Source organism: Etheostoma spectabile, chromosome 9 (assembly GCF_008692095.1).
Source record: "Etheostoma spectabile isolate EspeVRDwgs_2016 chromosome 9, UIUC_Espe_1.0, whole genome shotgun sequence".
NCBI classification, from domain to species: Eukaryota; Metazoa; Chordata; class Actinopteri; order Perciformes; family Percidae; genus Etheostoma; species Etheostoma spectabile.
The window spans coordinates 11,523,734-11,543,942 of record NC_045741.1 but is presented as its reverse complement, the minus strand read 5'-3'; the positions used below and the strand labels follow the sequence as shown (position 1 = coordinate 11,543,942).

Here is a 20,209-nt window from a genome sequence, read left to right as displayed (position 1 = left end):
AATTGATACTATAAATAAAATTGAATTGAATTGAATTGAATTCATTTACCTGCTCAGTGTTGGCCGAAATTGTCAGGAAATTATCCTAATTCTTACACGACAAGTAGCCTAATGAATATTTAATAGTTTACCGCAATGCTGGAAGCTGATCGATTTCAGAATTTGAGCTGCTGTGTATTATTCAACAATGCCCCGGTACACCTGACTTTATTCCTCCTCACAGTAGCGTATGAATGTAGTCGTCCATTTGTAAGTTGGAAAAAGACAATGAAAGTAGAACAATAAATAGTCTATAAGATCTTTATTTCAATCCTGTGTCAAATGTCCTTTGATGTTTTCTTTTATATTTTTGAGGCATTATGTTTAAGGGCAATATTGTATTTCACAGCTTTAAGTATTTCAATACTAATAGCACTTTTTTTTTTTTTACCTCTTTTAATATGATGAAGTCCAACAGGCCCACAACGGCCTTAAAATGTTAAATTGAACCACAGTATGACACATTGTAAAGAAAAGATTATTGCATGCCATTTGATCGCTCTGTACATAATGTAAACACTTTCAGTGTGCAAGGTTTTGAAGCCACCAAAGTTAAACATGTACATTTAAAAAAAAGATGATCAATAATATTGCATTTTTTTCCTTTTTCCTCTCAGTATTGGTGTAATGCCAACATGTAGGATATTGCAAGCATCTCACTTATTATTGATTATAGATATGGAGGAGTCCAGTGACTTGTACGTTGTGTACGAGACAAATTGCCCCGTTCCCTGGGCAGACGACCAACATCAGTGTCTGGAGGATCTGGACAATGTGGAATGTCTCAGAAGGAAGATTAAATATTACTTTATGAACCCCTGTGAGAAGTACCATGCTCGAGGCCGAAAACCATGGAAACTTCTACTGCAGATTATCAAAATTGCTATAATTACTATTCAGGTAACTAATCTCAGACATGACTTGAAAAGTATGTGAATTGTGTTGTTTTCATCACCCTGATAACAGATTGTCTTTGACCCCCATCTCAGTTAGTGTCTTTTGGTCTGAGCAACCAGATGGTTGTCACGTTCAAGGAGGAAAATCTGATGACGTTTAAGCACCTCTTCTTGAAAGATTATGTTGTTGAAAGCATGGATACATACGCTGTTTACAGACAGCCTGATGTTTATGATCACATCAATTACATCATTGAACAGGTAACTGAATGTTAGAATTTTATTTTTTATTTCCTCCTTGCGACACATTTTACTTTTGCTTTTGTGTTACTGTAAATCATTGTTAGACTTGTATAACTGCATGCTTATGTGACCATGGCAAGATGTTTCTCATTATTTATGGGATTGGACTTTGTTCATGTAGTTAGAATATGTCATGTTGATTTGCTGCCACATTTTTTCAGAGTTACTTTTGCACGCCAAACCTTTCAAAAAAAACTTACTTTATTGAGATTTCAATTGTTTACTTCTAGTATGGACAGCTGCACAACATCACAGTAGGCAATTACGAATATGAGAAAACCGGTAATTTCTACACCCCCCTGTCAGTGTGTCAGCAGTTCTACAGAAACGGGACCATCTACCCTAGAAATGAGACCTTTGAAATTGATGCCCAAGTGGAAACTGGTATGATGCATAATTGCTTGAGTTGTGTCGAAAAACCAAATACTTTACCACTTAAACAGGTTTAAGGAGTTTATTTGCTTGCTTGCTGTTCACTGTCTTTTTGTTGTGGCTTGGATCTAACAGAGTGCCTTGAAGTGTATCCGATGTATTATCCATCATTGCAGGAAGCAAATTTTGACTTGCATTTCAAAAGGTTTGGACATAGCAGTTAGTCTTTTTTTCATGAGGCTCAACTCATTTTTCTTTCTTGGTTCTATACATGATGTGAACATAACCCTCAGTTAATGTACTTGCTTTGTCCTCAGGATGCTCTCTGTCAAGATCACATTTGTTCTCAAGGCTATAAATTTACAGACCGTGAGACATCGAGAGCTGCCAGACTGCTACGACTTTACTATCATTGTAAGTCACTTGATTTGTCTTCATGGCTCAGAAAACACTAATAGATTCCATCAGACTGTAACTTTGAAAAGCTGTGATATGACACATGATCACTTTATTGCAGTCATAACAGCGACAAGGATTCCTTACTGCACCTGTTCATTTAGCACAGATAGTGGTTAAGAGTGTTAATCGTGTTTATTTAAATGAAACTGGTGACACAAATCCGAGCCGTCTTAAAGCAAGGCTGATGCACAAAGTGTATTCTATGTTCATAAGTGAATGTTTAGCTATTGGGTTGTAGTCCTTAAAATGTGTCTTTTCTCCCTCAAACACGACATCTCTGCGTAAACAGATAACCTTTAACAACCAAGAACACAGCGGCATGATAAAGGTTGACCTGGAAAATGATGTTGATATCAAAGAATGCAAAGACTGGAATGTAATTGGAGCATGTGAGTTTGCTGAGCTGAATTAAGTTTGTATAAATGAATCATCTGCATTGCTTTAAGCTCAAACAAGATTCCGGGGATTCCTTAAAGCAACACTAGAGAACCTTTCCTGCTTTGGTCCACCTACAGGTTGGAAGCAGAATAGTCCCATTATGTCTCATTTGAACTACAGAGCCGCCACGCAATCTGGCAAACTTAGTGCATAGTGCGGTTATAGCCGCAAAGCAAATGCAGAAGTGCCGAGTTAATGAGCCACTGAAACAATTTTGGAAACATTAATTTAAAGTTACAAAAAAGTTCTCCATGTGTTGCTTTAAGGGTGCTCTTTAAGCTTGAGCCTCTGTTGATGTTCATCCTTTTCATAAGAGTGAATTTAATTTCTCTGCTCCCTCAGCTGCTCAACACATATACCTGACCGTGCTGTTTGACTGCCTCATCATTATCACATGCATGACTTCCTTCACCCTCTGCACACGCTCAGTGATCAATGGGATCAAGCTGCAGTTTGTAAGTTAACTGAAGTGACCATAAAACACAGCAAGTAGCCTCTTTAGTTTGTTTGCTGAGATGTAAGAAAACAGGATTGTCTGTATCTGTTCATTATGCAACTGTATTCATATGTACTGTATACACACACACACACACACACACACACACACACACACACACACACACACACACACACACACACACACACACACACACACACACACACACACACACACACACACACACACACACACACAAGTTTGGAGTCACTTACAAATTTCCATTCCACTCTATTACAGACATAATACCAGCTGAACTGAGTGGGGGGCTGATCTTTAATTCAATATCTACATTATCCATAATCAGCAACCATTCATCCAATGTTCCAAAGGCACATCCTGTTTACTAATTTGATATCATTTTAAAAAACTGACTAAGATTACATTGGAGAACCCTTTGTAATTATGTAAGCAACAAAGTAATCTCAAAACTGCTGCCCTGGTTAAAAAAAACAATGCAACTAATTCCAGCTGGTATTCTGTCTATAATGGAGTGCAATGGAAAGTGACCCCAAACTTTTGACCGGTAGTGTATATATTAAAACAATTAACGGGACCTGTGAAATGCACGATCGTCGTTTCAACTACTATGCTGTTACAATCTGCATTATATTCTCTTAGGGTTTGTATGCGACATCTTAGTAAAATAACTACAACTGTCAAAGTGGAGTGAAAAGAGTTTTTTCTGAATTGTACTGACATGGAATGAAAATACTCTACCTCAAATTTGTACTAATATGTCCTTACATTTTACCCCTGCTATTTGATATGTTAAACCTAATTTTAAAAACATGGTCACAAATCAAAAGTACTGACAATTTGCATACCAAGATTAACAGTACAATTACCTGTATTTTCTTCTGCTATAAACAGGAGTACACACACTACTGCATGAATGATTGCGGTAAAAAAGTCCCATGGTCAGACAAGTTGGAGTTTGTTAATGGTTGGTATATTCTGATCATTGCTAGCGACACAATGACCATCATTGGCTCCATTCTCAAGATACAGATCCAGTCTAAGGTAATGGGGATTTTCTATTACAGTATGAGCGAGGATGAGCCATGTTATATGCACAGGGTTTCCACAGGGTCTTAAAAAGTTTGAAATCCATTAAAGTATTGGGCTCTAGATCTTAAATCCTTTTAAAGAGGTCCTAATTTTCCTACGTCCATGCACGCTACCTCTAATGCTTTATTATTTTTAATTCCGTGATGTAGTTTTTTTTCTTTTGCTGGTCCAAATATTATTTCACTGTATTACGGATACAAACTACAACGACTTATGTTGCAGACGATCTCCTTTTGTGTAATTGGCAAGAGTCTCTTTCATATTGAACTATAGACAGATTTTATTCTTCAGCTATTGAGAAGTGCAAGTTTAGTAATACTTGGCTTGGAGAAGAAGAAAAAAAAAAAACTTAGGTAATGCGATAAAGGTCTTAAATTTCATTCATAATGTTCTTAAATTTGACATGGTGAACCTGCAGAAACTCTGTTGCAATGTCTCAGTATTATGTCCTATCAATATCAGCTGCTGTCTACACTGAATGTACTCAGAGGTATTCCTTCAGTAGAGGTTACATTTTTAAACACCCTCTGTTTCTTTTAGGTCCTCACAAGCTACGATGTCTGCAGCATCTTCCTTGGGATCGGCACCATGTTTGTCTGGATCGGGGTCATCCGCTACATGGGCTACTTTAGGAAGTATAATGTAACAGTCTAGATCATTTATCAAACACAGCACAGCACATGCTCATTAGTTATGTCCGTCACATGTAGTACAAAATTCAACAATACCATTGCCTTACCGTTTACAATTGAGATACCATACAATGCAAATACAACGGTAGCACAAATCATTTACCAACGGTTCATATTTCTGGAAAAAGGTATGCCGCTAAACTTGGTTTCCATGTGGTTTGGTTGCTGGTTGCTTTGCCAGTATCTGAACACAAACTTTCCTCTTGAAGGGGAATCGTTCTCACTGTTACAACACATCCTATGGGACCACACCATGTTGCCTAAACTTATCATCAATGAAGCAGTGTACTTTGGTATTTCATGCTTTGGTCTTTGTTCAAAAAATTTGATCTGAGGTTAGTTTTTCCAGCCTATTTCTGATTATTGCCCCAAATTACAGGAACTGGAAAAGAGAAACTCCATTATTGTATGGTTTTTCAGATACTTGTCTTCAACGTACATTTTTCAGATCTTTTACCATCTGTTGTCGTCATCTTTGGCAATTTCAGATTCTCATCCTGACGCTAAGGGCAGCTTTCCCAAATGTTATCCGTTTCATCTGCTGCGCTGGAATTATATACCTGAGTTACTGTTTTTGCGGCTGGATCGTCCTCGGCCCATACCATGAAATGGTAAGAGGTGTTTACATAATACAAAGAAAGGTCTGCTGGATTTTTACAAAAAAGCTAACCCAGTTCTACTGTGGAAAGTAACTGGGTACATTCCCAAAAGTACAATTTTGAGGCACTCGACTTTACTTCTACTCCACTACAATTCAGACGCAAATATTGCATTTTTAACTCCTGATACTTTTGATAACATAGCTCAGTGTTAGCTACTGCAAATTCAGATTGTAAATACAAAATACAAATCAAAAAATGATGGTACAATATTACAGGTTAAGCTACCCAACAGTATATACACACACACACAATTGTTTAAACCTTGTATGGTCCTTGGGTAAAATTTGACTTTGATTTTGGGGATTCATTTGGGGATTTTATATCATTTGAAAAAATTGAAATAGATTTAAAACCCTACTAAAATTTGAGACATGTCTATGATTATCCCTCAACACAGGTTCCTCTATTAGTTAAAGTAATTCATCATTTCAAAATTAGGTAAAATTTCCTATAAATGAAATGTATTGACTATGTGTTCCAGATATAAGTTTAAAACTAGTGGTATTAAGTTGGTGTTATGAAGTGACAAAACAGGGACAAAAACGTCAGAAAATGTGTCAAACACATGGAAAAAAAACAAAAAAAACACATAAAAAGGAAAAACAAAAAGTGTTAATTTTGACCCAGAAGGACATCAAGTTCATGGTCAACTGGAAGTTAACACAAGGGTTAAATTAGCTCCAACTTAGCCAGCTGCAACATTAATGCATCAATTCTTCTATTCCACTAATATAACATTATTCTGAAATGGGCAGTTTGCATAGTTAGTACTTTTACTTTTGGACATTAAGTATATTTTGATGCAATTTTTGTACTTTTGTAGATTTCTAAACTGCAGTACTGCTACTTTGAAGTAAAAGATCTGATAACCTTCTTCTCTTTGCCCTTTTGTTTAAGTTCCGGACATTGAACACAGTGTCGGAGTGTCTGTTCTCCCTGATCAATGGAGACGACATGTTTTCCACCTTTAATAACATCCAGCAGAAGAGCAGCCTGGTGTGGATCTTCAGCAAGGTCTACCTCTATACCTTTGTCTCGCTCTTCATCTACATGATCCTCAGCCTTTTCATCACAATCATCACCGACACCTACGACACCATCAAGGTGATTGGGTTTACCCCTTTTCTAGCATTTACCATATCTTCTATAATATCTTCCCCACCTAGTTTTGAAGGGTATGCTGGTTATTCAGAGAAGAGTAATGCTTTGTTTGCAGTTAAGTAAACTATGCCGCACGGTGTTAACTGTCACTTTTTTGCCACTCATTGAGCAGCAGCAGCAGCAAAGTGCAACTCCAACATCAGAGCTGCAGAAATTCATCTCGTTGTGTAAAGATCTGCCTAACTCTGGGGTGTACAGACTCGACGAGAGCAGCAGCTTCTTGAACTGCTGCATACAAAGGTAGGTCAAATGCAGCTCACACTGGCCAATGCTAACTGCTAATAGTCAATGTAGTTGTTAGACATACAACCTCCAAAAGAATATAGCTGAGCCATTTTCTCGTTTCAGGTGCAGGAAACATGACGAGACGCTGATGTCAGAGGCATAGCTGGCATCTAATGTGGAAATATCAAAAGGCTTTACAATAAATGTGCACTTTATACTGTTATATTCAGTAGGGGAGTCTTGAAAATTCCCACAAACATTCCAGTTTTGCTCAGGTGATTTGATTTAATGTGAAGGAGCTGGAATAAGAAACAAATAAATTAAAGACACAGGTGATGTCAGGTCTCTATGCTGCAGATAGCACTTTGTAAATGCACTTATTTATATTGATGTATAGATGAAATAAAGTGACATTTAGAATTGTAAGGTTTTTCCAAAACGTGCTTTGGAAGGATCCCTTTGTTGTACACTGAAGATAATGAACAAGGTTAAATAAATAAGTTGTAAGGTAAAATAGTGAGATTTTATTTGTTCAATACAAAATCTGTAATATTTCTTTTTTTTCCCCTCACACTATAGTTAATCACCTGTAAAACCTTGTTACAAAGAAAATGCCCATTTCAATTTATGGCAATAACTCTATGCAACCCTTAATATAAAACTGACACTTTAAAAAGCAATATTGGGGAAATAGATACTATAATTGGCTCCACTGCAGTAGTAGCAGTAGACCTTTATTTCCCCAGAGAGGATTTGTCATTTAAGTTATTGTTGGAGAGGTCTGACATCAACTCAAACCGAGATGTACCACTCTGAGACTTGCTGAAAATCAGAAATAGGCCGAAGCCACGCAATGTTCCAGTTTGCTTAATAGCTTGAGATAGGTTCACATAATGTCTCTTCTGTCCATCATAGTCGAGCAGAAATCCCTTGTGTTTGGCTTATGTCCTTGGATACATTACTAACCACTCAAAACACCACAACTCACACTTTGTATGAGTGGCTTGATGAAAGCCTCCAGAGTAGTCACTGGTGCAAAGCTCTGCGATAAAAAAACAAAAACAACTACTAACGTATAAAACCCTGATTGATGAAAAATGGAAGCCTGGTTACTTTATCTTGTATCTTGAGTGAAACATTACACATTCACCTCTTTCACACCAATGACCAGGGTTATCAGCAGTAAACAGGGAAGTAGGTTCCTCTAGTATCTTTTACCATTTTATGACAAGGGAAGAATATTGCTCTTTGTTTGATAACATTAAAAGTAAAGTTAGAGGTAATGTTGTCGGCTTTCCCTACTCATTTAAAAAAAAAAAAAAAAATGTTCTTTTTTTTTTTAATCAGAAATAAAACCTTTTCATATGTTGACATTTTAAAAGCAGTGTTTTTGTAAAAAAAAAAAAAATCTCAAAATGCGCAGCGACCTTGACAACTGTGCCTCTCGTTTTCAACCAATTACATAATCTGTCCCACCCCTTTGTCAGTGACCCTTATCCAGTGCAATTCAGATTGAAATCGACCCGTGTCCCACCCACCTCTTGACCTGGGTCGCAAAGCCGAGTCGGTCAACATTTTCAAGCACAAAGTTAATCCTGGTTGATCCTTTGGTGTGGGAGGGGAAAAGGAGTCAGTCTGGTTTGGATTGGGTGACGCCAGGGGGCGGCAGAACTCGCTGCTCCTCCATCCTGTTGGATTGGGAACGCATGATGAGACTGAAGAAATCCTCATCCGGAACAGTTGGTCCTTTGGTTTTAGAAAGTGGAGCAGCACACCTCTGGTCGTTCAGTCGGGAGCCCTGAAAACATTGACAAGAGACTCAGTCACATTAGCTGATGCTTATCAAGAGCAATTTGCACCAGCATCCATGTACGCGTCGCTGAATTTTCAAATTGGCTTTAATTTGAACCCTTTAAGAATCTTGTCTAATCCTTTCCACTCTGTAAACTGAAAAATAATAACATTACAACAATAATTACAACAACAATCCAAAATAGTAACAATGACTTTAAAAATGTGCCTGAAAAGTATATACTGTAGGTCAAGCTTTATTTGAGAGGTCTGTAATTTTCCAATAATTGCAGAGATGTTTCCTGGAAAGAACCATGTCATATGGTACTAATTATGGGGAAAAACAGGGAGCTAGTGTAACCTCGAGTCTCTTCCTCTTTGCACAGCAGGTTATATATCAACATGCGCAGATGTAAAACCTGTCCATAGAGAAGCATACAATTAAAACACACATAGAATAAAGTTTCTATTAATAAATGAATATTAAGCTCTTTCTCCTTGTAATTAGTGACTATGAAGTTCTTTCCAGTAAGTAAAATAAAGTGTAAGTAGAATACTAAACTATATGCTTGGGCAGCAAGCAATATACAGGATTTATTTTTCTCACCTGGCACTTAACTAGAATGTCGAAGAAAACATCGTCCCCGTCAGGTTGCACAGTGCTTGCTTCGAGGCGACTGCAGAGGGAGGGTGTGTGAGAGGTACCTGTATTGGAGATCGGGGCTGGGAGGAGAGAATTAGTATCAGTCACAATGTGAGTAGTATTACTGAGGTAGATGAGAGAAATTGGCTGCATTTGGTTACCTTGTGGGGGGACTTGATCTGTGCTGGAGGTGGAGGGTGTACAAGGCGGGTTGGAGGTGCTGAGACGTAAGCCAGGAAAATGGCTCAGGCTGACTCGTTGGTCGTCCAGACGACGGGCCTGGGAGCTGGCCAGCAGCTCCAGGAAATGACCAGGATCCTGAAACGGTGTCTCGCACTCCAAAATAGCTAGAAATAGAGATACTTATGAGCTGTGTGGGATTTGTAACAACAATGTATGTGCATTACACTCGTGTTGTATCGTTTACTCCTCTACCCAGCATTTCAGAATTTGTAGGAGGCAAATACAGGAAACGGGACAAAAAGAGTTTGAGAAGGGTTGGGATATTCGCGGGTTATAGTTTTTCTATGAAATTAAAATAACACTAAAACCAAAATCTTTGTTTTTGAGTGTTTGATACTCATCACAGATTTTGGGTGGTATATCACTTTAAGTCATCTTTGAAACAAACCCAAAAGGATTCCACAACATTTCATTTGTAAAGGACACATTTGTGGATATGCTGCATTCACACCATAAGAGCAAAACTGACTGCTCACCACAGCAGAATGAATGGGACGAGTCATTTACTTGTCAATTATAAGGGACAGACATGCAGCGGAATAAGAAAAGATCATCAAGCACAAATTTCAATTTCCATTTGTATCCATCTCCTAGAATGAGTGGTCAGACAATGTACTATTCCATATGGTGTGAACACAGATGGGAACACAAGGGACTGACTCACATTTGCTTTCAGCTACAGGTTGGGTGGAGGAGGGAGAGGAATGAACAGTGAGATTGCTCTGGTCATCCAGTAGGGAGCACCTTTGGTCGTCCATCCTGTTGCCCTGGAAACGAGAGAGGAGGTCGAAAAAGCCATCCTCGCCAATGGTGTCCCGTGATCCTGGCTACGGTCATAAAAAAAAACAAATACAAATAGACTTAATAAGATTGGAAAATGGCTTCAGATAATCGACCAGGATAGCCAGCAGGCTAAATACAGGAAAGAAAGGGTAAACCGCATAGAAACACTGCATACCTCCCTAGTTCTTAACTCTCCTGTTAAAGAAGCAATAGTTTATGGATAAAACAATTAGTTAATTTGTCAATTGACAAAACGTATTCAGATTCTTAAAAAACTGATTACATTTTTCAAAGCGGTAAAAAGGCAAGCCAAGGCAGCTTTATTTGTTTAGTACATTTCACAGAGCAATTCATAGGGTTTTACATAAAACATTAAAAGAGCAGTTAAAAATTAAAAACAGATCAAATACAAGAATAGAACTTACAGTACAGTATAAGAAATAAAAAATTAAAGAGCAGTTAAATTAAAAATATAAAAGCAGATAAATTACAATATTTTAGGCTGCTAGTATGGGACAGTGTGTAAGCCGTTGCTCTATACACGTAATCCGTCTGCAATCCTTACTTTGTAATTCTCTTTTTATGCTTTTATAGATTGTCATACAGCTTCAACAATGCAACTTCAGTATAAGAAGTGAACAATTATTCAAATAAAGGCAACATAAAAAAAAAAAAAAAAAAAAAAAAGGTCTTCAGCCTTGATTTAAAAGAACAACTGCGCCAGACGTGCAGTTTTTTGGGAGTATTTTTCCCAGATATGTGGAGCATAGAAACTGAACGCTGCTTCTCCCTGTTTAGTTCTGACTCAGGGGACAGAAAGCAGACCTGTCCCAGACGACCTGAGAGGTCTGGGTGGCTCACAGTGTAGCAGCAGATCAGAAATGTATTTCGGCCCTAAACCGTTTTATTTGAATTTTTTTTATTTATTTATAACTAGCAAAAGTATCTTTAAATCAATTCTTTGAGGCCCTGGAAGCCAGTGTAAAAGGTGAACTATTCTGTAGAGTTTGTAACAGGAAGTTTGTTGTTGTGCATAGCAGCGCTTTTAGATACAGTTGCATTCCTATGTGTGTGTGTGTGTGTGTGTGTGTGTGTGTGTGTGTGTGTGTGTGTGTGTGTGGACACGGAGGGCATAAAGTCATTGATTACACTATATAGTTTGTAATACAAAAGGCGTTTATTTGATAGAAAACTTATGAATGTAAACTACTCATTTTGAAATATACTTAGCTGGACTTTTCTTTCACCCAAACAATTTTTTTTTTTTAACACGAGTCAGAAACAAATATTTCTTCCTTGAGTCCTCATACTGTATGTGGAAGAAAATTGATGGTAAAGGGGCTGTCATACGATACAGGTTTCACTTTCAACGTTTTCTTAAGTGTGAATCATCATTGCCCATCTTGTGGGTCCCAGGGATGTTATGAGTGAGCAGGACTATCTAGTGTATTTTGAATTACCTTCGGAGACAATGGTGCCTCTTGCTCAGGAGCTGAAGGCTCATGCTTGTTCTTCTGTTTCTTGCTTTTCAGCCGGTGGAAGAGGAAGAGCTTAGTAGAAGCCTTGATTGTGTTTTTTGAAGACCCTGGGAATACATCGTCTCCCCAGTCCTGTACATTAAAAGTGCAAACAGATTGATCATTTTAATTTAACATCGCTGACAGATTCATGTTAGGTACCAGCTAGTCCCCCCCCCCCATGTTTAGCACTGTAGGGGGTTTGGTGAACAGGTTTTTATGGAAAAGTTTGTTTCATGACAAAAACAAGTTTCTGTTTCATTTGGACTACATGTTCCTAGAGCCATAACACACGGCTGATTTATCTTGCATTTTAAAAATCAATCCATTGGCATATTCTTAGTCACAACAGCAGTAAAGTCGAGATAAATTAACCATATAATTTGCCTCATAAATACTGTAAAGTAAAAAAATAATTAATGTTAATGCCAACCAGAGTAGAGCTTACAGTTTTTATGTCAAACACAAATTGGGAATGTTGAAAATGGTTAAACTTTTTAAGAAGTTAAACCATTTAGTTTGTTTGACAGGTTTGGCATCAGTGACATCCACGCCCACTGATTTGCAATGCATTGCAGACATTACATACTTCACATCATAAATGTTTGTGTCTTGGAAAGTATTTTCACACATACTGGATGAGTCGATGAATCCGCAGTTTGAGTTCTGTCAGGACTGGGACTCAGTCCAGTCTCTGCACTGTCTCTTATCCTTGGTTGAGACTTGATCCCTGAAAAAAAAAAAAAACTAAATTCAACAGTGTGGCCACGTGTGAATATTTATACCACAACCACACTTCCGCAACTACTAGACAACAGTGAGCAGCAAAGCAGAGTTTGCAGTCTTTCTTTACAGCTTCTGTTGGCACATTACTGTGCACGAGGCACAGTAATGTTGCACAGTGTGACGCACACACAGGCTCTGTATCGAGACAAGCAAATTGAAAGGTTCGGATGTTTTTCCATGAACCTTGCCACCCCTAGTGGATGTATGTCATTGCTGGAGGTAAAAAACACAAGGTAACTTCAACGAAGCATCACAATGTAAGGCGGCCTTTATAGAGAATAGATTTTCCATAGGACAGGATTTTACATCTTGAAATGTGTGCATGAAGATCATGTAACTGTGTGTTCTGTCAGTCTTTCAGAGGAGTGATTTACCTTGGGGGCTGGGGTAACCCTGGGACCCTGCTGGCAGAGCAGAGCTGTTAGTGTTGGTGTTGCGGAAGAGGTTGGGGTGGATGTTGGAGTTGGACTTCAGGCCTACGACCAGCCGTAGGTCTGACAAGTTCATCGTGGCTGTCATCTCACCGCTTTTGTCTCCCGTCTGCAACATCAAAGTTAATGTTACCAAAGCTTAATATGACCATGTCACAAATCAAAGACAAAACATACTATTGCTACGTATGATTTATTTTTAATACTGTTTATGCAGTTTGCATGTCCATAACAATCTTCGATGAATGCATACATTCAAATGCTGCATGCAAAAGAAGCTATTATTTCCTGCTGTTCCCCATTCAACCAGTAGAGGGGGGTGTGGCCTGATGGCAGCAACTGATTGCACAAATTGCACTCTGAGGGAAGAGGTACATAGTAAACAGTCACCTCTTTGGCAATTTCCAGATGTTTCTCAGCAAAGTACATTGCTTGCTGATGATTCCCTAGGGCAGTGTGGGCATTTCCTAGACTCCAGTATGCACGTCCTTCACCGACTCTTCAGTGAGACACAAAGGGAAACAGGCTAAGCAACTTCAATTGAGATTACGCAAGAATGGGAATGGCATTCACTATCATACAGCAAAATCACAAAAACCTGATCCTAACATGAGTGTATGCTGATTTTGCAAACAGTTAGGATTTAACAATTATCTATCGTTAAATCAATCTCACGTCTGCGCAAACATTTTAAAGTGTACAAAACACACTTTTTTTACAATACCTTAGGTTCCACTTATAGGAGGAATAGTTGTATGAGTAAATATACATTTTCAAAATCAATAATCACAGACTTTAAAGAACTCTCTCTGTTCCTCCTATTACATCCAATTGCATTTGTTGTATGCGACCTATTTATAGCCTATTTGCCTCTTGCAAGACACCAAATGCTGTTTCCTTGTGACTTTGTCTGCTTGTCTGTGTTTCTGCCTTTTACTGCATCTTCATGGGTGTTGGCAGTAACACCACCAAATTTTGGCAGGTAATTAGTTCCGGGGCCACCCACAGAGAAACTGTACATGCTTGTTATACTTCAAAGACAGTTTGCAAGAAAGCTGAAAACAAATGGCTTTATGGCAGATACCTGTCATTGAGGTCCTGAGCAATGACCAGATGTTTGAGATGGTAATCTATGGCTCTCTCATAGTCCTGCAGTAGTGTGTAGGTGTTGCCTAGACTGTAACAGGCCTGGGCCTCCACTGCTTTGTCCTTCAAAAGCCTGGCCAGCTGCAGAGTTCTCCTGGGGGTGAAACAAAAGAGGAGGAACACGGTCAAAGAATGTCTAGGGTGGGAGAAGGAGAATGATAGTTATCTGCTACTTTATTTTCCTTCCTTGTTGCAATTTTCCAAGGGCCTCTATATCAACATACTGGAGTAAGATATTAAAAACTTCTGAATTTAATTAACTACTGCTGCTAAAAAACTACATATCGGTGCACATGTCTGTGGTTGTTATAAATTACTATTGTGTTCAGAGCTTTCGGTTTGTCTTCTTTATATGACCAAAACAGTAACTTATTTACTTCATCTCCACCTATTTAGCATTAATAAGCGGTTGACAAACTTTTAATTAAAAGGTTTATAGCAAACTATAGTGTAGATGTAAGCATATTTAGGTGTTTATTAATTACAGTATTTGTCAGAAATAAAACTTCCATTATGGAGACATATTTGTTCTAACCGTTTTACTGTCAATCACTTTACATTTATACAACAGCCTCTGCTTATGAATGCTGACAGGAGAAGTTATAGATGCTGATATAAATGTTTAGATACTGCTTATAAATGCTGAAAAAGGGGGATAAAGTGTTGCAAAAAAAAAACTAATTTTACCATGTGTAATCAGATTTTTCCCTATTTAATAGATTTGTGCTTGTGTATTCTTAAGTGAAATAGCATGTTCTCGTGTCTGTCACTTAAACCTTTACAGTACAAAGAAGAAAAATTATTTCAGGATCAGGACTGTGTTATTAAATGAAAAACAACATCAGCGTACTAGTTTCTTTTCCTAGTATGATGACATACAGAAATATCTGCAAATGACCTTGAGCCTCACTCGTTTACTCACTTGTAATGACCAGCCGCCACTTCAAACTGGCTGAGGAATATGTGAGCATTGCCGAGGTTACAGTGGGCCCTCCTCTCAGCAGACTTATCCCCAAACTCTTTAGCGATGAGTAGCCGCTGCCAAACCGAACAAACAGTAGGGTGCACATTACAGGATTAACCGGAAACATTTTAAAAAGGCAATCCAGACAAACGCAGCTTCCACAATCATGACGTCAGACAAAACAAAAATGTACTGTATGTGGATAAAAACTTCATCTTCAAGACAAATGTGTCCAATACCAACTTAAGCTGTCACTTGTCTATCAGAGGCACTAAAAAATACAAAGAAGGAAGCCAGTTTGAAGCAGGTGATATGCAGCAGACACTGAAGCTTGACATGTTTACCACCTACCTTTTCATGTGCAGCTGCTGCAGCGTCAAAGTCACCCAGCAGATAGTACGTGTTGCCAAGGTTACCATGGGTACGACCCTGGGCTGCCCGATCACCTAACTCCTTCACCAGGCACAGGTTTGCTCTTTGTAAAAGACAAAACAAAGAAACACATTTACTTTGTAATTGCTTAGTTTTCATGAAAAACTAAACGTTTGTTTTCAAGAGGATTTGTCAGGACAACACCCAGCGAGCCCTCGCAACAAAAATGATCCTTTCCTTTGGTTTCCCCTCTTTCTCCCACAGAGATTTTACCTACAGACCAAATGCCTGGACAAGAGGGAGAACAACTTTATCAATGCTGCAGAAAAGTAAAAGTTGAGGCAGCCAAGGTGTGCTTAAGAGATAACCATTTTGTTGCAAACGTTGTACAGCATCCAACTAGTTTAGACTATGCTACATTTTAAATCTACATGTAGACATTTGTGGGTGGAAAATTTACAAAAAATAAACAATTCCGCATCTTACTCGAGGGTACACGGATACAATGTAGAGCATTTACATAAGCACCCATGTGGTACATAATTTAAAAAACAACAACAACAGATCTTTATTTGCCACGCTGAGATCTGGTATGTTAGCACTTACTGTTAAACCTGGATGGTATGTATGAAGGAAAGATTTGTTTTTACTGGAAACGGCAAAATATTGTTTACTAAGCTATAAACAAATACTCATTTTTTTAAAATATGGATGATGCATAAAGACTGAGATGGCTGTTCACATATTAAATTGGCCAGTTCCTTTGAGGAAAGCCTGAAAGACGGGGAAATACCACTTTCATCAGGATAAACTGTAGGTAGTTCTTTTCAGTGTACAGTTCATTTGGAATTTGTCCACATAAATGTTATTTGAAAGAACATAATGTAATTTTGTTCTGTTCTTTTGTTTATTGGAAAATGCAAGTTTTGTAAAACAGCCGTTTCCTTGTAATCCCATGCGAGTTGGGACAAAAAAAGCTAACAAAGTTATTGTGGGGAACAAACCTGGGAGGTATTGGCAATCAAGTCACTTGTATCACTCCTCAGGACTTTCAAAATAAATGCAAAACAACAAATATATGTTTAGTAAAACCAACTCACTCATAGTACTGTGCAGCTTTCCTCAGGGCTATCCGGGCCTCCTCTGGGAACTCTCCTGGCTCGGATCCAGTCCAGCAGATGCTTTTACCCTTGGCGTGGTAAACGTTCCCGAAATTATACAGCGCTCTAGCCTGCCCAACCTACAGCACGCACACCAGATTTTCACAGACGGAAACCAGAGTGACCAGTGCTGTAATTATATACTTAAAATACACTCACACCAGACCTGCTTGTTTGCATGTGGGCTGGCAAACTATTCTAGATGTTGGTACGCTGACGCTTCGCAGTTATCGTGCATACCAAAAACAGATCTGTGGTTGCAAAGCAAGTCATGTGGTACCACTGAAAACAAATTTGGATCCATTTATTCTAATCAAGGCAAGCCCTTCTAGTCAGTAACTGAAATTTATAATTACAGTTGTAAACTTTGAATAATAAAAAGTCATTCATTATCAATTTGTTAAGATAAAAGGGACTAAATGGATGCTTTGCCTACAGTATAACTAATAACTGTCTTGTTGTAGTTCTTAAATATCACAAAAATATGACCCACCTTGTCATACATGGCTCTGGTGATTTCCAAATGTCTTTGGCAACAAACCACTGCTTCATCATAACGCCCTAAAAGCTTTAATGTGTTCCCAAGGTTGCCACTGGCCTTTGCCTCACCAAGTTCATCTCCAATAGTTCTGGGATTTCAGAGGAGAAAAAAAAAACACATTAGGAAATCATTAGCCTGGAGTTTAGTCTATTACATAAGATAAGATGAACATAAGATCCAAGAAAATAATTTAAAGCTGCAAGCACCAATACATTGGAGTCGAGAGTCTAGAAATGTAATTATTGAGAGGGAGACTAATTAAAAAGTTGTAGCCTTTGTTCAGAATATATTTTTTGAGTTTAATCTAATAATTTGCCTGGGAACTGCATAAAACTAGTATGCACGGTCGCTAACCCCAGTTAAAAATCCTTCCAGTAAAAAAAACAAACAAAAAATTAGTTATTTTTCAATGAAACTGTTTACCTGGTAAGCGTGAGGTCATGTCGATGGTACTCTAGGGCTTTATTGTACTCTTGCAGGTGAAAGTAGGCATTGCCCAGCTGGCTGTAGATGGCACTAAGGATTTGAAGATCTTCTGTTCCAACCTGGATGGCAGACTCAAAGAAGGACACGCCGGCACAATAGTCACCACCCTTACAGAGCCGCTCACCTTCCAGAGCCAGGTCCAGACATGATGACTCCATCCTGCAGGGAAGTGGAATCTGCATGAGAAGTAGAGTTGGGTACCTTTCACATTTTCATTAGTACCGGTACCTGAAATTCGCTTCCAGTACCCAACTGTACTTTTTTTCTGTACTTTCCCTCTGTAATTACAAAAAAATGTATTTCAGTTGTAAAAATAATTTCAAACCTATTTACTTTACATTATGTTATTTAGAGCATCTTACACTCAACATTCCAGTGAGTGAGTCAGAGCTAGCAGCACTGAGGACGACTAGCCTAGCTTACAGAGCCACAGGAAAACTTCCGTTTCCCAGTCAGTTGCATTAGTTCAGGCGAGAGAGTGGTGGACTGAACCGGGATAATCAATTTCAAATATGCAATTCCAAATGAAATTCTTTTGCATTATAAAATTTGCAGATATCGATGAAAGGACCCTCCGTTGGTCTGATTTTCAGTATACACTAGATCAGTAGCCCATCACTACAATAAACATTTGATACAGATTGCGGATCAAGTAACTTAGTCAAAGTCAAGGTGAGTCAAATATATTTTAAACTAGGGCTAATACTACTAACCATTATTTTCATTAACCACATATTTCATGAATTAATTTTATTCTAGATTAACTGTTTATATTACATTATTGGCTATAAAATGTCTGAAAATATAGAAACTTTTCTCTAAAATGATGTCCTCAAATTGCTTGATTCAATAGTCCAAACCACAAAGTTATTCCATTTTAAATGTAAAAGAAAGTATGGCAGCAAATCCTAAAGCTTAATGTTTCTCTGACAAATTACTGAAAAAACAACACAATTATCAAAACCTTTGTTAATGTATGTTCCAACAATGAATTAATGATGAACTGACTTCAGAAAGCAAATGTTAGGCAGAGAGAAGACTAGACCATGTGACGCCACAGACGTGGACTTTAAATCCAAAATAGGACAGAGCATTTCCTGTCTGGAGCCTAAAAACTCCAAAATTAACCTTAAGTGAAAATATGTGCCTTACATACCATACCAACACAAATTAAATGCATGTGTATGTGGTAAGGACTATTATTTTATAGCCTCCACACCCTTTCTAAGAAACAAGATCATCCATTTTTGTCATCAGACTGCCAGCAATGAAAAACAAAAACAAAACAGTGAATACATCATTCAATTGTAAAATAAACCCAGTCATACATGAGTGCACAGGACATCAAGCATTTATTTAATTTATAGGATGAAGTGTCAAGATAATATTTCAATAGCTGAATTCAATTTCTATTCCAGTGGACTAATTCTAAATTTGGACCAAACACTGTTCAATTTAGACCTAGAAAGATGTCATGTTTACAAACTGAATTCAATCTCCTTTCTTATAATGAAATTAAAAATTATAATTTGGTTTTAAATGCAGATCACATTAAAACAAGTAGAGCACAAGAAACTAGTTGAGGTTAGGCATCTAGCTCTTAAAAAGGGATGTGTGAGTAATCCTCTTCCATGTTGACTTTTGAGCCTCCCAGAGAGACCCAGTATTAGGGCTCTCAGACAGACGTCCGGTGCTCACAGTCTGACCCCCCAAATTCATTGCTACGGTTGGGGTTAAGCAAATTATGTTGTATTTGCTGCCGGACTCCGTTATTCATTATCCTGTCTACTTACTGTATTAATGATTGAGACATGACTGACTAATTGTGGCTTCATAGAATAAGCATATTACATGACATGCCATTTAGCTGTCGCTTTTATCCAAAGTTACTTACAATTGCTACATATGTCAAAGGTTGCACGCCTCCGGAGCGACAAGTGGGACTCTGGTCTCCCACACCAAAAGGCATGTGTAATATCCACTGCGTCATCATCACCTGTACATTACAAATCAATGTTGTCCTGCCTTAACTTACTGTTTCTAAACTTAGAAGTTTCCCCATCTCCCTTCACTGGTACTTAAACACAGCTTGGTGGCAAAGATAATCATTTAATCTTTGCTTGACAGCAAGGACCTTCATTCAGGAGTGAGAGATGATGCAGAGACTTTAGAAACGTATGTTAGAAAAGAATGTTTTTTTAGCTCTACAGTATTAAAAAAAACATTGTTGGGTCTTGGTGCCTAAAGATATTTCTGTGATAGTTTACCCAGTCATGTTGGGAAATCTAGGGATGAATCTGCCATCAGTATTACTAGAGCTAAAATGAAATGAAAGAAAATGTCATCTATGTTGACATGGTTCCCGACATCTAACAGAACGACTCATTCCCTGAGTCAATGCAAAGTGACAGACTAATGTCCAGGCCCACCTACCTGTTGCCTTTCCCCATTCTAATGCACTTAAGACAGTTTGACACGACGGACATTTCACGTTTCCTGATCACCTTCTGGAGCAAACACAGCTCTTTCAGT

At 38.2% G+C, this 20,209-nt stretch overlaps 2 protein-coding genes across 5 annotated transcripts in view; one reads left to right on the top strand and one right to left on the bottom strand.

The window, feature by feature from the left end:
• The window catches only part of mcoln3b (mucolipin TRP cation channel 3b), a 7,779-nt gene extending 358 nt beyond the window's left edge, over positions 1-7,421 (top strand). Inside the window, exons 2-14 of one of the 4 annotated variants that reach the window (XM_032525626.1) lie at positions 716-939; positions 1,029-1,196; positions 1,469-1,622; positions 1,746-1,815; positions 1,928-2,024; positions 2,359-2,458; positions 2,850-2,962; positions 3,877-4,026; positions 4,615-4,716; positions 5,255-5,377; positions 6,326-6,532; positions 6,705-6,829; positions 6,938-7,421. In XM_032525626.1, coding sequence (XP_032381517.1) covers positions 718-939; positions 1,029-1,196; positions 1,469-1,622; positions 1,746-1,815; positions 1,928-2,024; positions 2,359-2,458; positions 2,850-2,962; positions 3,877-4,026; positions 4,615-4,716; positions 5,255-5,377; positions 6,326-6,532; positions 6,705-6,829; positions 6,938-6,977 — 1,671 coding nt within the window. In that variant the 5' untranslated portion in view covers positions 716-717 and the 3' untranslated portion in view covers positions 6,978-7,421. Of the gene's footprint in view, positions 1-715; positions 940-1,028; positions 1,197-1,468; positions 1,623-1,745; positions 1,816-1,927; positions 2,025-2,358; positions 2,459-2,849; positions 2,963-3,876; positions 4,027-4,614; positions 4,717-5,254; positions 5,378-6,325; positions 6,533-6,701; positions 6,850-6,937 lie in introns of those variants that run through there. The other 3 variants (XM_032525624.1, XM_032525625.1, XM_032525627.1) reach the window with 3 other exon arrangements.
• Positions 7,422-8,222: 801 nt separating this feature from the next.
• On the bottom strand, positions 8,223-20,209 carry LOC116695403 (G-protein-signaling modulator 2; the record flags this gene model as incomplete). Its single annotated transcript, XM_032525623.1, is given in 15 exon segments — positions 8,223-8,612; positions 9,213-9,328; positions 9,410-9,595; positions 10,156-10,318; positions 11,735-11,884; positions 12,427-12,521; positions 12,952-13,117; positions 13,399-13,507; positions 14,093-14,248; positions 15,077-15,192; positions 15,470-15,593; positions 16,591-16,730; positions 17,144-17,279; positions 17,615-17,836; positions 20,111-20,209. Coding segments are annotated over 15 exon segments (2,146 nt in total), but the record flags the coding sequence as incomplete, so codon positions are not given.